General features: G+C 41.4%; 1 protein-coding gene across 1 annotated transcript in view; it reads left to right on the top strand.

Annotated features, from left to right (window-relative positions):
* Nucleotides 1–16087, top strand: part of PTPRG (protein tyrosine phosphatase receptor type G) — a 415889-nt gene that overhangs the window by 289970 nt on the left and 109832 nt on the right. The window contains exon 6 of the mRNA XM_075158716.1: nucleotides 7718–7784. Within this exon, the coding sequence (XP_075014817.1) occupies nucleotides 7718–7784 (67 nt within the window). The remainder of the gene's footprint in view (nucleotides 1–7717; nucleotides 7785–16087) is intronic.

Raw genomic sequence — 16087 nt, 5'->3', positions numbered from 1 at the left:
CTGTGCTGTCCCTTTGCTCTTTTTATGACACTGATATTTCAGCCAACCTTTGGTGTAAAAGTGACTATTTATGCTTCTTGTATTTTCAAGCATCACTACTGGACATAATAAAAGTGGAATTTGCTGATCTATAACCTAGTTTGTCCCATCCTTGTCATAGGATATCTGTAACTAACTCAGGTCCAGAGGCAGCAGGTACAAAATGAAGGAGGGGGGTGAGCTAAGGCTGAGAGGAGCTGTGGTTGTGAGCAGCTGCATTGCACTCTATCAAAGATGAGGGGCAGCCAGAACACCTGACCCCAAAGTCAGTTCAATAGCTTTTAAATCCATTCTGGACTTTTTTTTTTTTTTTAAAAAAAAAAAAAAAAAAGAAAAGGAAAAAGTGCAGCTTCCTCTTTGGCACTGCTAGTTAATATCTCACTGTAGATACCCTCCAAAGCTGTGATGAAATATGAAGTTAATACATCACTAGCAAGCTTTCAGTCAGAATGATGTATTATTCAAAGTGGAATTAGCTAGAAGGATCAATGCACATGCATTACTCTATTTAAAATAATCATTGGAAGACTCATTAACTTTTTTTTTTCCCCTCTTTTCAAACAACATAGTGAATGAGACGTCTAGGAACATCCCCTCCGCCAGTGTGTGCACCTCTATGACTTCAGTATATTTTCATTCATAGCAGGATTATTAACACCTGAAGGCCAAAACCCAGATTTAATGCAACAGAATTTGCCTTCAAATCACTGAACCTGAAACCAGTTGCCGTAGGCAAAGGCGAACTCAGCTCTAATGCACATTTTTAAAAAATCAAAGGTCATGGCAGTATCTGTGTGAAATAGTGCGTGTGCCAGCATAAGGTTCAGTGTCACATCTTGCCTGGGTACCTGTTATTCTGTCTGATTTTACACATGAGCAGCAACTTGAAGTATTAAGGGGGCTGTTTCCATTTCTTGTTTTCCCTTACAAATATATTGTGCAGGATACTTACTTTGGGCAGTCCATTCATTACGCAGCAAATGCTTTCAATCTCCCAGCTCACCTCTGTCAGGCTGCAGGCTCTTGGCCAGATTTGTCCTTTTGCATCGACTTGTACAGGAGATATGCAATTATAGCATATATGGGGGAGATGAAAGAAAATATCATCTGTGGAGGAGCAGGAATATATCACTCTTGGATCATTTAGTGCTTGTGAAGGTGAAAAACTTAGAGCACCAAATCTAGCTTATCATTGTGTGGGGAGCTCTTTAGGCATTTTCTGGCCTTCACAGATAGCTCAATGTGCTGTAGTGTTGACCAGTATCCCTTCTCACGCATCAGTTCTCCTGAAAAGGTCCAAATAAATATTTCCTACTGTATTTCAAAGCAAAGCACATGTAAACTTTTCATATCTGTTCATCCACATTCCAGATCTGGCTGAAATCTTTCACTTCCTTTTATTCAGAAATGTTTAAGAAATGAGGTATTTATCCACAACCAGCTTTTACAATGTGGACTTCAAAAGGGAGAGAAGAGGGCGGTGAGACAATGGACTTTGTGCAGAGCAAAAGGGTGCATACCACAAAGCCAGGATGTGTATCCTTTCTCAATGCTGCAGACCAATGCAGGGTTAAAGCGTCATCGTTCAGAAGGGTTAAGAGTAGGACCTACCCAAGCTAGCTCTAAAATAATTTGGCCCCAAAGACATGAATTTGAAGAGTTTCACAAGCAATATGCCAAGTACTTTCCTTTTGCTGAGAAAAGTATGTTTCTTTTGACTGTGATTATCTTGGATTCTTTGAAATGCTATTGCTGTGATGTTAAAATACATCTTGTGTGGCATAATGTTCGCATTAATGGGATTCTTCTCACTTCTGTTCTAAAACAGTGAAAATTAGGTCCTTTCCCGTAGAGATTGAGGACTGGCATCTGTCCAACACTACTGAGCTGATAAGAGAGTAAATTGTTTAACCATGTTGATTGTCCTGAAACCCTACAGGACAATTTAATCTCTACAACCTAGTTAATTTATAATAGTTTTCTTCTTCTTCTTAGTTGTTTGTACAGAGTGTTTGGAGACTTGAGTATTTGGCTGGTGAGCTGTAGATCTTAACCGCAAGCTGAATGGGAGCTGAAGGCAAGCGGTTGGGGGAATATTACCCCTGACTTTCACCGTTGTAATTGAAAGTAGAATTTGACACATTGGCATCTCTCTGTGTCAGCCATTGTCACTGGCTTCAGCTGCCACGGTTAAGTATGTAGTCATTCATCCTTGGCAGACACCGTCCTTTACAGCACAAGAGGATGGTCTCTGGATGTTAATGCCACAGCACTCTGGGAGCAGCTGGCTATATCGAATTCAAGGCATGCAGATTGTCTTGGCCATTTTACTTAGCAGATGGGTAAGACTTGATAGATTGAAGATTTAGTTTCCAAGTCAAGGGCCAAATGTTGCAGTAGGAGAGAAAAGTAAATTATATCACTATTCGGAGGGGAAAGGCTCAGGTACTGTATCACAAAATTGTTGCCATTCATTTTCCTCTGACTTGCACAAAATGCATGTCATTTCGCCTTTCAATATAGCCGACTATGGCATTCTCCTTCGTTTTGAGATGCTTTGCAATACTGTCTGTGAGCCCATTTAATGAGCTTGAAAGCAGTTGCTGCAAATTTATGACAGTTTAACAAGTCTAAATGCCAGATTTTTTTTAAGGTGGAAATGAGAGAGAAATTTGTATTTTGTATCACTCCGAATAGATGGTTTTTCCTGTTCTTTTTTCCCCACACCCTTTTCTTCAATACAATAGATCTATTTAAACATGTATTTAAAAGAAAAGGGTATTCCTTACTCCTGAGCTGTTCAAGCTATTAATATTCACCTACTTTTCACAAGGTGGCTGGTACCAGGGATCATTAGTGAGCTTTGTGGTGCTTCCCCCAGCCCTTCTCACGTTGTTTGGTGGGAGGATGACCTGGCTTTTGGAGAGGCTGCCCAGAGCAATGGGAAATGGGGGGAGTCTGGCCCTTTGGGCAGGGGTCTTGGAGGTAAAATCTGGTGTTGTTGTGTGGCCTTTCTAACTGCCTCAATGTTCATTTGGGGGTTCCCCTGTCTCTGTGGGGTTTTTTTGTTATTTTTCCTAAAAAAGTCATTGTAAGCTCAAAATTTTTGCCTGAGACTTTTTTCCCCCCCTGCTTTATAGAACTGTTTCCAGCAGAAAGACAGGTCAGGGTTTACTTATATGACTTTAGCATATGGTTTAAATTATATAGCATGTGGTATAAATTTTAACACTTTACAACTCTGCTGATTTTGTAAAATCAGAGACTTCAGGAGGTTCTGGGTTTGTCCTATAAAATAATCAGATGAGCAGAGAGCTTCGGCTACTTAATATACAATAAATAATAGAGAATGAGAACTGGTTGGGTTTTTTTTAACTCACTAGGACTTGCTGAGCTTAGAACTGCTGTAACACAAGGGCTTTCTATAGAGTAGTACCTTGCCCAGTAAAGTCTATTTTTACAGGCTGTGGCTTGGTGCCCGCACTAGCATGATCAGGCTGGCTGTGGTGGTGTCTGTCTTCTCGTCACACTCCTTCGCTGGAACTTTCCTCTTTGGAGTATTAATAACATTACTGTGAGAAGGTGCTTAGCTCCCTGGCCTGCCTCCTACCCTGTTGACTCTGAGGGTAAGGCTTTAGGAACAGCACTTTCAAGCAAGTGGACAACAACTTGTGCTGTTGAGAGGTGTTAACGCTGTTGTCAATAGAGTTCATGACTGATCAACCTTGTTCACTGAGGAATGAATCATTTCTCAGTCCCCACATTAGATGTGGGAGCTGTAAGTAAATGCAGCCTGTCTAGGGTAATGATTTCCGCCATGCCTTCACCTGAAGAACATCTCCGTTTTATGACTGCAGAATGGGATCACTTGTGCATTACCTTTTCCTACGTTGCAAATGCTTGTTTTATTCATTGCGGTAACGTCAAGCCATTCGTTCTACTCGGAATGGCATGTGCACCAGGTATCGAAGTCACCCAAAGGGTATGATAAACAAAGAGATTTTGCTTCCTCATGTCATGTTCATCCCATATTTACCCTGTGGTGAGAGCTCTGTTAGCACAGGAAACTGCTTAATGATATCTCTGTGTTTATTTTTCCCTCGCGCTTAGCATGATAGTTACCTATTTATTTCTGCTGAAGAGGATTACAGGCATTTTTCAATTATAAATGATGCACGCAAGCATTATTTATCCTGTTTACGGCAGACCTATAGAGCGTTAGTCAGTCTTGAGCAAAAGCATCTTGTTCAGGAAACAACATTTGTAGTAGTGATACTGCGGGCATTTTAGGGCAATTTCAGGATGGTTTTCCATCTGTCCCATTAATGCTTGCTGTGCAGCACGCTCATGACCAGCAGCATAGCAGGTTAGTGTTTGTACGTGAAATTCCTGTGCTTGAGAAATTTTCATTCGTGATGTTTCTTCTGCATTAGCCTCTTGAACGAGGAGGGGGAAACTCACTGACTTCTCACAGGAAAAGCAAAGCTTTGCGCAGCGCAGCTTTGGCAGGCTTGTGTTGGGTGAAGCCTAAGTGCTGAGACCCAGTTACAGATGTATGGTCTGTCTCTAACTGCAGCCGAGGCATCATGAGAAATGTGGCATGTAAAGTCAATCTGAAGAATTCACTGCTGTTTTCCTTCAGGTTATATTCATAAGATAATAAAAAATACACTGCTGTAATACAGATTATATAACAGAGAAAGTTAAAAACAGTTTGTAGAAGGATATAAGCTCAAGCTTCACGACACAGAATCATAAAGGAGGTCAGAAGGACACTTCTTATTCTAGAAATTTATGTCCTTTTTTTCCTTCTGCTTTTTTTGCCCTTCTTTTCTTTTAAGTATCAGCTGTTGTCAGAGACAGGATTCTTGTGTGGGTGAATCTCTGATCTCAACCAGCATGGTAGCTCCAGGCCAGTTAAACCAGAGACATACAGGAATGGGGATAGAACTTGACATTTTGGGTTTCAGAAACCTCCTTTTCTCTATGAACACAGGCAGAAAAAGGATACAGAGAAGCGCAAAAAAATAGAGAGGAAATTCAAGGTAGTTTGTTTTTTTTTTTTTAAGAACTTGAAGAAAAAAAGATGTAAGAAAAGTTTTGCTCTGAAGCCTGAACCATTCCACAAAATCAGGAAACTTTTGGGCACTTTTCTAATGGTCTTGCTAAGATCCTGAAACAGTTGTAGTGAGGTGTGGGAGAACAGTGTGTGAGTATAAGGAAAAAAGGGGAAAAGCATCTGGAAGGAAAATAAGACTGTATCCCATACAGGTCTGAACTGACATCTCAGCAAGTGGTACTTGTTTACATGTGATTTTTAAAGAAACATGAGATCCCACTCCCCATACCCTTGGTGAAAACATGATTACAGATACATGGAGCATATGCTTTCCAGCCCCCAAAGAAATAGCGTGACTGTTGATTTCATGCTATTGAAGAACACAACACATTTGCAGAGTATGCTATCAAAAAGGTTGCATAGATGGATCTATATAGGCATAACCACCTCAGCAGATTAAAGGCGTGCTGCCAAGGCTGAGGTTAAGAATTGATCTACTTTGACAGAAAATCCCAAAAGAAAGAGCTTTAACCTTTAGGATTCTTTCCATCTATTTGCTTTCTTCAAACTGATTGCAGCTATCACCAGAAATAAAAACACTGCAAACAAAATAAAACTCTTTACAACTTATGCTTAAGCAGCAATAAATAAAACATTGTTCAAGTCCAGTGCAATTGTACTGAATTGCTGGTTGCTTTTTTAATGATTTTTTTTAAGTGGTAGCCATGGCTTGGAGAAACCTGAAAAAATGGAAAAGGTGCAGGAATTTGTCTTGCAACAGCTCTGCATTTTTAGTGTTTACTGTTGATTTGCCAGAAGCCAGACAGAACCTACAAAGTGGGTCATTGGGTTCAGTGTACTGTCATTATTATTCATACAGAATCCAAAGTGTACAGAGCACCCCTTTGGGCATATAAAAGTTCATGCTTCAAAGAGCTTACAGCCTTCAGGGCTGATAATATTATTGCCAGTAACATCTAAGCTGTATATATTTCAAAGCTGCTGTTGCTACTTTCATAATTTTATTGCATGTCTTGCTCTACCTGATCGTTGCAAGTTCTGGAGTACTGTGATGAGAAAAGGATCTTCAATTTCCATTTAAAACACCAAACCAAAACAAACCATTTTGTCTCTAGACAAGAGCACGAAAATGTGTCCTGAACACAGCAGAGTAGTTCAAAGGCCAAGTAAACAGAAAAAAGAAAGGTGGCTTGTTGTGGCTTTTTTCAATGCAGTTTGCTAAGAAGATAACGAGGTTTTGAAGATTCCTGATTAGTCATGGGGAGTTAAGGATGAGAAAAGACGTGCGTGTGCTTGGGAAACTTGGGCCAGTGGATTCCAGTCCTCAGGCCATTAGAATTTGTGATTTTTTTACAATAATGCATTTTTTGCATGTGCTGCGGTCAATGATGTCCTCCTCCTAAGAGTGCGCTCCAAGCCGGTTCTGCGCGTCACGCGACAGTGTGTTCCCAGTTGGGCCCAAGGTCCTCTCTCAGGGATTTCTTCTTTTGTCTCCCCTCCTTTCCTCATATGTTAATACATGGCCATAAAGTGATTAAACTCTGTTTTTCCTCATGACATTGAGATCATGGGCAAGCAGTAAAGTACAGGAGCTCTTTTGCATTCAGTGTGTTTGCCCATTGGGAGCAGTCCATCCAAAAACGATCAACACTGTTCAGGCTTCTGATACTGACTGGTGGCAAAAGAAGGAAAAATGTACCACATGAATGAGGTACATGGCAGTATTTATTTCCCAAAAGTAAATTGGCAAGTATCTTAAATAATGGAACCTGCTCACAGAAATTGTGAGTTATTCCTTCAATACCTCTGAAGCGGCAAAAGGTTAAAAAAAATTGCATTATTAGTTGTAAATTCCTTGGCTGTGTTACAAGTAAGTGACTGAAGTGATGGGTTTAATTTGGAAGTTGTGGAGCTCAACAGGGTTAATCCTTCCAGCTGCCTTCCCCTCCTCTCTCTGGTGCTGTGTCTCTCCATTGCAGAGGACATGGGTGATGGCTGGGTGATAGAAGAAATACTGCAGGGTACCAGTTTTTGGTCTGGCAGTACAGGCAATTGCATTGTCAAAAAGCAGAGATTTCTTCTAGATCCTCTCACAAAGCTTTTTTCCTTCTCCCTTGTCCAAGTGACACTAAATTAAATAAATGTAAAAATATGAATAGCAAAGGGATGCCAAGGCCCAACTCCATTACGGCTGAAAGGGGTCCAGCTTCACTGATTTCAGTGGCAGCACCAGATTTATTCCCATATCAGTAAGGGATGGACTGGTCTGAGATGACTTCTGTTTATCACAGCAATTTTCCTCTATGAAAATGGAAGTAGCTGGAGAAAAATCATCTCTCTGTTTTTAGGCTTTGCTGGGGTGATAATATGGCTAATGTTTTAATGAATTTAGGGGATGCTTTCTTTTGATTTAACCCTCCTTACTTTATTTTATTATGCCATGTATCTTTGGCATTTGATGAAGAGGCATTGTAAATGTGAGAACTAAGCAGCTTGTTAGATACCATCTTTTTTTTTCTTCTCTTTAGAAGATTAAACTGAGACTGTTCTGCCTGATGCCAGAATAGATGTAACCAATCCTGTATCCTTTGCATGTAGGTCAGTCAGAGGGACAATCCAGCACTGGATCCCATTATCCATGGGTTGAAGGGCGTCGTACATCACGGTAAGTAGCTGCTTAAACTTTCTTTTTGCCAGGAAGGGGAGAAGGGCAGGAATATTGTCCTTAAGGGATCAGGTCACCCCTGGAAGGATACGGTGAGCCTGCACATTCCTCATTCACTGATGTTTAAGGTCATCACAGCCATTATTTGATTGGTAAAGATCGGAGTAATTTGTTACCTAAAAATGGGTTGGGGTTAACAGTAAACAATTTGTTTCTTTTCAGTCAGCACTCTAGAATGCGTAAGTTATCAATCAAAACCTACTATAATATATCATCCATATTAGTACTTCGAAGCCAGCGTTGATACTTCGCTCCTGCTATTTATCTTGTTTGCTCTAAAAATACTCCTCTCTGAAGTTTCTATTTGTTTATAAATTATTTGTCTTTCAAATTTAGGGAGCTGATAATGAAACAGAAAATTAACTATCTGTGAAAATTAATTAAACTTTGCAGCAGATGAACATCTTTCTAATGCTGACATAAATACGATCATTTGGCTGTTCTGATGCATATAAACCTATTATCCTTGAACTTATAGCAGGTACTGAAATAAATATTAATATATTTTATACTTTTATAACCAGTTTTTACTTAGGAATTTTCCTGAAACCTTATCACGGGTAATGCATCATTAGCAATGACATCGAGATGCTCCAGTTCCCAAAGTACTCTTGTCAGGTTTTAACATAATGATTTGTAAAGTTTTAATAATCTCATTGTAATTCAAAAGGCATCTGCTGGAATGGTGCTAGGTACTATAATAAATCTCCGTCCCATCTATAGTGCTGTGATAAAACATCTTTGCACCTTTTCCGAGGATTGTCTTTAGACATTAGCTAGTGCTGTAGAGCTTAATAAACATTTTTTTTCTCTTGACTGCAAACCTAAAACTAGTTGACAGTGTTAGATTAAAACAAATAGGATTTTGGATTAATTGCTCTACTTTCAAAGTCATTTAACATTGCAACTGGGAACACCAATAAATCCAATGAAAGTGAAAAATAGGGGTTAAATGATAACATACCATAAAGTCCTTCATTTAGTGAATTTTCTATAGGTTTTGCTGTTTATAAATTGCAGTGTTCTGCTCTGAAATAAAAACAACACACTGAGCTGAAAAACTGTGTTGTTTTCCACAAAAATAGATGTTATAATCTAGCTCCCACTGGGTAACAAAACAGGCTAGCAAAAATAAAGCTAGAGGACGAGTTGGGCTGCAAGGATTTTTCAGTGGCTGAGTAATTTGACACTGAAGTCAAGCTGCCATTTAACTGGACCAGGATCTCTTTTTAGCTTTGTTTTCTACCTGCCTTCTATTTCAAGACTCTCTACCCCTTGCAAGCGCAACATCTCATCGGTTTTAGCCATCTGATTGGTTTTTTTCTGCTCCCTCTCTTGCTCCTTGCTGCTGCAGCCAAAATAGCCACTAGTGGATAATCATACCGATGTCTCCTAAGAGTATTATTCCATTCCCAAAAATAATTGTTTGGCTAGGATGTGACACGGTCCCGAGGTTGTGATTCCCTGACCACATAATGATTAGTCCATCTCAGTGCTGCCTACCCGCAGCAAAATCTGGGTGGATAAAAGGCGGTTATTTTTGTTTTGCTCACAATGCACAGAAGGCAGCTAGTGTTTCAAGTAAAGGAAATCGCTTGATATATTTCAATAGCTTGTTTCCTTTTCAAAACATTGAGGAAGAAAAAGAGGAAAATCTTGCTTTCCTTCCTGTTTCAAAGGCCCTGATTAAAGGCCTTTTCTAAGGCTCTTTTGGTGGCTAGAGTAAGGGAATTTCCTCCTACAAAGTAGTTGTTCAAAGAAATTGTTCTCTTTAAGTTAAATATTGATGGAATGCTTCAGTGAAGAATTCTCATATCATATCTCTCTTTTAATGTTATTATATAGAATAATAATAAAGATGTGAGCTTTTATTCCAGACACGCTCATTTCTTTCCGGATGTAATTTACTTACATTTTACGCGAGCACATTTTTATGAATTTATCTGAAAAGGTTCTTCCTGCCTTCCATTTGGTTGCATTCGACTGGGACCCTAAGGCAACACAGACTTTTTGGCTGAAATACAGTGGAAAACTCTTGTGGTTTTTGGATAGAGTGGTTGGATCAAGCAGGAATCCAACAAAAGGAGCTGGAAAAAGGCAAAATTGAAACCTTAAGTTGCTTTGCATTTTGTAACATTTCCATGCCCATGCTGTTTTTACGTGGTCATCACAATACAGAGACACTTACCTATAATGTAGAAATCAAGAATACATATGAATGTTGAGATAACTACATTGCTTTTAAATTAGAGCATGTGTGTATATCCTCTGTTGGCTGGAGAGATCACCAACCCCTCTGCTTTGCTCCTCCCACATGCCTCACCTCAACGTGCCTATTTAAGTAAGATTTTCTAGGTTTTCTGTATCCCCCTCCCTCCAGCCGGCAGAGCATCCTTCCTAAGTTGTGCTGGACTCACTCCTTCCTTGCAATCGTTCAGTTTTCAAAGAGGAAATTACGCACCCACTCAAACATTCATCCTCATTTCTTCATTTGCCCTGTGGTGGTACTACAAGGCCTGGTCCTATATGGGGACTCCACTCTGCACCACGCTGTATAGGGCACCCATGCTGGCCTGTCCCCATGATGGTGACAGATCCAATGACCCTCAGTTAGATGAAGAGGTGGTACTGATGAGTGGTGAGCTGGTTTTTCATTCTTCTTGCATAGCTTTTTGGGTTTTTCTGTAAAGTTCTTGTATTCTTACAGTGCTCTTCCAGGGGTAAGTGAACAATTTAAGTGTCAGAAGGACTTTCTGTGGAAATGAAAGCAATTTTTGCTTGAGATTTTGTCAGGGATTTGAATTACTTACTAATTTGATGGAACATAAATAATTGTGCCCTTCACAGTGTCACCAGCTTGGTAACAATGATGGAGAAACGCACGCGTAAAAATCAATACAGGCTTAGTCGCTACTCAGAGTTCACTTTGTTTCCTGAGCTCCAGGCATAATTTTGTAGAATCTTAATGCCACATTAAGCTTAATTTTACATGAGCAACCATATAAAGTTTCTTAGCTGGAAGGAAAACCAGTGATGTACCAAACAGCCTAACAATGTTTGGATCAATGAAAATGCTTTCGGGTTTGCCCCACATCTTCCTGCCTAACAGTTCGTTCCCATCACGTCGACGCTCCCCGACTCCCGCATCGGCCCTCGCAGAGCATTGTAAAAGGCACACGAACGTCGAGGAGGCTCTTTTCAGAGCTGTCAGATGCCTGTTGCTGATTTTAAAATTGCTTTCGGTTTTGTGCTCTGCCAAGGATTTGTCACACCTCCCGCCAGCGAGGTGCCTGCTATTCTCACTCCTGCATTCCCTGCCGCAAAGCGCACGGCGAGCGTGCATCTGCTGTGGAGCCTGCCAGGGACGGACAGCTGGGAGCGTGCAGCCCTCTCTCTGCAGAAGGGATGGAGTACCGGCAGGGGTGATACGACTTTTCTGATGCCGACTTGCTGGTGTTTTTCAGCTCTGACCACTGGGGGTCTTTTTTAGCTCCTCTTCAAATGCTCTTCTCATCACAAAAGCTGACGGGAAAGGTCTCCAGCAATGCAGGTGCTGGTGGGATGATGCACATCCTTAGCTGAAGTTGGATCATTAGGTAAAGTAATAAAGTCACTAGTGCCTGGCTGTACTTGCACCAAACGTGGACCAGACATGGTGCTGCAGATCAGACTTTTCTACCTCTGTTTTGCTGCTGATGTGCTTGGCTGGGTGCCCTGCCCTGAGCTCCTCTCTGCTCCTCGTCCTTCCTTGTGATGCTGAGGAGCACGGGGCAGGGCAGAGCGGCTCTTGTGCAAGGCTGAGGCCTCAGAGAGAATGATTGTGCCCTTCTGGGAATAGGGGAATGTGAAATACCAGGTTATGTCTTATACAGTTGATTTGCATTAAAATGGCTACTAAAGCTTTTGTCTGCCACATGCTTCAGCAAGATCTCGGAGGAGCACCTAGCGGGATGGAGCCATTGCACAGAAACACTGCTGTCTTTGACTTGCCCTTTTTTGTACCGTTTTGTATGTAAGCCTCTTAGAGATACCTTTTCCTTGTTCTGCCTGAAAGGCATTAAAATGAGTCTCCTTCCCCGATGTCAGTCCTGAGGGCAGCACCCGGTGCTGGAGGCTGCACAGCATTTGCTCTCTCTCAGCCTGGGCACGGGTGCTCTGCACAGCCCTGTTTGCAGGCAAATGGTTGTCAGAGGGAGCAGCAGCCCACACTGCCCCTGGGAAGTCTTTCACGGTGATGGAAACCATGTTTTGTCGCTCTGTCCTGTTCTCTGTGTCTGTCATCAAGAATCTACATGGATCAGCAGAAAATTATTAGCAGAGCACAAATAAATTACCACAGCAGAAAAGCCTCTATTAATGTCACAAAAATGGGGCTCTTATTCCCTTCCTTGTCAAAAGTGAGCACTGAAAATCAAAGTGCAGCCAGATCAAAAGCTTAGGTACAAAGTGAATCGATGGCATCTGTTGCTTGTTTGCGAACGTGGGGTGGGGTGAGGGGAAGAGAGGAACCTTTGTTTATTTAAAAGGGAGTTTGGAAAAAAAAATCTTGCTTTTTTCTTCTTCCTTTGTATTATTAAAATACCATGACTTAAGCTCAGCATGGAGCAGAGTGTGATCTCACGTCTCCCTCGAGAGAGGTGTTCAGGCACTCTCGATGGGCGAGAGGTGTTCAGGCAAGTTGGTGGTGACCACCAAAGTTTCAGGGGCTGCTGGGGAGACCATACCAAAATACAGTGGAAACAGAATTGCTTTAATAATGAAAAAGGATAGAGAATAAATATGTTGCACATCTCTCCAGTTGTCCTAGGCAAAAAGGCAGGGAATAACCTGTTAAAAGAAATCAGCACTAAAAAGAAAGCAATCCAGACAGTGTTAGTTACCCTGTGGATCTATCACACCAGAAGGCATAATAACAAGAAAACACCATTAGCAGCATGACAGGTTTTTTCTTTTGTTTTTAACTTTAACCATAACACCACCTGACAAGCTGTTTGCTTTCTGCACCAAATATCCAGGGGCTGTAGAGAAGAAAGGCGGGGGAGAGGGCTGAGGGTGAGATGTGATACCACGGGACCTCGTCTTTTAAAGTAAAACTTCGAAGAAAGCAGCAGCCCAATTTGGAACAAGGAAGGCCATCAAAGGGAGAGCAGCATGATGTGTTAAACTGAGAAGGAAATGTGGAGGAGCATTTCTTTTTCCTCGGGGATGATCTGGATATATTCTTTTGTTTTCTGATCTGTTCTTATGTTCACAGTCAGAGTAGCCATGTGAAAGGGGCCAGGACATGATTGCTGTGGAGCAAAGGGGAGGAGGAGGGAAGTGGGAAATGAAGATGAGAGCAGAGGTGATAAGTTCACACCTTTATATCGGGCAGCTCTGTGCATAGCTGCAGGGGTCTGTATCATTTAAAAGAATAAATGTTGGAAGTGTTGGCAATCTCTGGTCCTTCACCTGTCTGCTCTGTGGAAAGCAGCGCTGGTCACGGCTGAGTAAAGAGCAGTGAGCTGACATAGAATTAATATATTGCACAGAAAAACTAATTCAAACTAACAAAAAGAAGATTGCAGTTGTTAAAAGTTAAGAATTAAGGTTGATGGTGAATGTGAACAAAGCACCTGCAGGGAGAAGGAGCTGGGGGCTTTGCTGGTGGGTTTTGAGGACATTTGCCGAGAAGAGAGGGATGGCGAAGTCTGAGAATATGCGGTTTTGCTCTGCTGGAGCAGATGTAAACAGCCCACGCTCCTCTGGCCACTTTTGCCTCACTTCACCCTACCTCTGCCAGGGTCCAGCTTGCTCCAGGGATCCTCTTCTCCTCTAAACTCCTCATAGTTTCTTTTTCCTCCTACCACTTGTGCCCATTCTGTATTTCTTAGTTTCTGTGTCCCTCCAGCCTTGTCTCCGCATGTACCTCTGCCTCCAGTTCGGTTTTGCGAAACCTGGAAAGGTGTCATCCCAGTCCAGAATGGCAACAGCCACTCTGCCAAGCTCTGCATCAGAAGTGCTTAAGCATTAAAGGTTCAGAATTATTTTTTACTTCTTTAAAGAATTAAGACCTCTCCTCCCCAGCTAAACCTTTTCCTCCTAAGCTGTTTTGAGAGAGAGAATGAGAAAAATTAAGCCTGAGACCAACACCTGGCATGGAAATGTTCAACTTCAATTTTTTTTGCATAGGAAACTTGCCTTTTTTTCTTTCCTTCTGTTTTTTGTACCGCTCACTGGTTGTCTCAGATTAAATTAGTCTGCAGGACTGTGTTATTATCTCATTCCCTTCCTTCCCACCATGCTCTGCTTTCTGTGTCCGTACAGTTTCTTACATTGTTCAGCAGAGGCTCTGGTTTTTAAAAAAACTAAATAAAAGTGAGAAAAATAATTGCACAATAAATGACAAGAATTACCCTGGGTACAGAGGACTGTCAGAAACTGCTCGTCATGCTGGATTTACACAGCAAGTACTCATCTGCTGGTCTTTTCAGTTAAAGTTATATATAATATTTGTAATCTCATCTTTAGAATCACCATCGTGTGTCTGGTCCCTGGCTCTGGTGTGCAGCCTGCTTTATCTGGGAAGTTCTGGCTCAGTGGGTGTGTGACATGGTGTCCTTTTGATTATTTTTGTGTGTTTGCTTTTTAAATGTTTGAATGCAGAAGCTTTAGAATGACTTGGCTCATTGTGAAAATGAAATTGGCAGTAACATTGTTTAACAAATTTGGGAGACTTTCAAAGCTCTTCATACTGGTATTGCAGATTTCAGTTATTCAAAGTGTAGCTGGGTAACGTTTCCACCTATCAGGCATTGCACATACGTTAATTTTGGAAATAAGCTCATTTTAAGATATTGTTTTCAATGCAGCCAAGTTCCTGTTTTCTTACAGAAAAGCATGATGAAAGTCCCAAAGCATTCCATGAGATATAAATGGACTTGGCATATAGTTATTTTCTTGTGATCTCCATTCCAAGTTCCTGTTAGATTTTAAAAGGGTTTTGATCACAGGTCGTTGTGTACTGTTTACCTGCATATCTCAAGAAGCCTCTTACTCTATAGTGATTTGGTTAAAATTCAGGTCTATCTTTATCCAGCATTTTGCAGAATGTATTTTTAGCAAGTCAGTCCTTGAACTCAAAACATTCAACTGATGTCTCTTGCAATATAATATTTGTTGGCCGCAGTGTATGAAAACTGCAGTAGTTGATGGAGATCCACTATTGGTATCTGGTTTAAGATCTGATTTTTTCCTCTGCTTGGAAAACTATTGTGCACAATTCAGTAGTAGTTCACATCTAGTGGTGATGCCTTGACAAATACAGAGTGTGAATAGGTCAGCTTTTTAAAGCATGCCTGCAATGGCTCTGCCTTTGGGTTGGGTTGTACAAAAAGCGGCTCTTGGTCCCATGCGAAATAGTGGGGAGATTTACCAGCCCAAAGAAAGAATATACTGGGCATTACTTTTCACATTGCTGTTATGGGAGGGAGACATGAATATTGTATCAGGAGGTCAAATGTATTACCAGCTGTCTCTGTTAATTCATTTTTGTGAATGTAAGAGTTAAAATACAAAATTGTCCTTTTATGCTGTGGAACACTCAGTAGTTTAAATGTCACATTCATTGTCTTAATTGTCAACAATGAATCTGTGGTACTTGCTAATTTTTCCTTTGGAAATATTAGAGTGAACACTTTTTTACGAGCCTTGGTGCTGTAAACAAAGGATCGCTGTTTCTTAACCGTCGGTAAAATTGGCTGTATTGCATTAGTGGGGCATTCAGTGGATGTTTTGGGTGCTGCTCTTTTCTGCATTGCTTGGGAGTGGTGGCCACAGCAGCACGTTTATTGCTGCTTTCCCAGAGGAGTGCTCTCCAGTTCGAGGGCCTGTCGTTAGGGTCGTGATCTCTGGGGCTCCAATTTCCTGGTTGTTTATTTTTCTGCTTGGGTGCCCCTGTGCGTTTGGGTGCTGAGATGAGAGTAGGACAAGGAGCAGCAGAAGAGACCGCTTCGGTGTGGGGCTCTGTTTTATGCGTAAGAACAAGTAGGTGGCTCATGGGTCGGTTTTGCAGCGTTGATTGCAGTGGTTCACAGGTATTTGCAGGTGAACACATGTTTTCGCTGGTGCATTTTATTGCTTTTGTCTGCCAGCTATTTCCTAGACCTGTCAGCAAATGCTGTCTTGTAGATCATGTAGTTCCCAGCCTTGTCCACTTTCCCCCTCCTAGAAACTCCTCACCCTGCTCAGTCTGTTCCCAGCCT

Source organism: Calonectris borealis, chromosome 10 (genome assembly GCF_964195595.1).
Source record: "Calonectris borealis chromosome 10, bCalBor7.hap1.2, whole genome shotgun sequence".
Taxonomy (NCBI): domain Eukaryota; kingdom Metazoa; phylum Chordata; class Aves; order Procellariiformes; family Procellariidae; genus Calonectris; species Calonectris borealis.
This window is presented reverse-complemented; position numbering and strand designations above follow the sequence as displayed.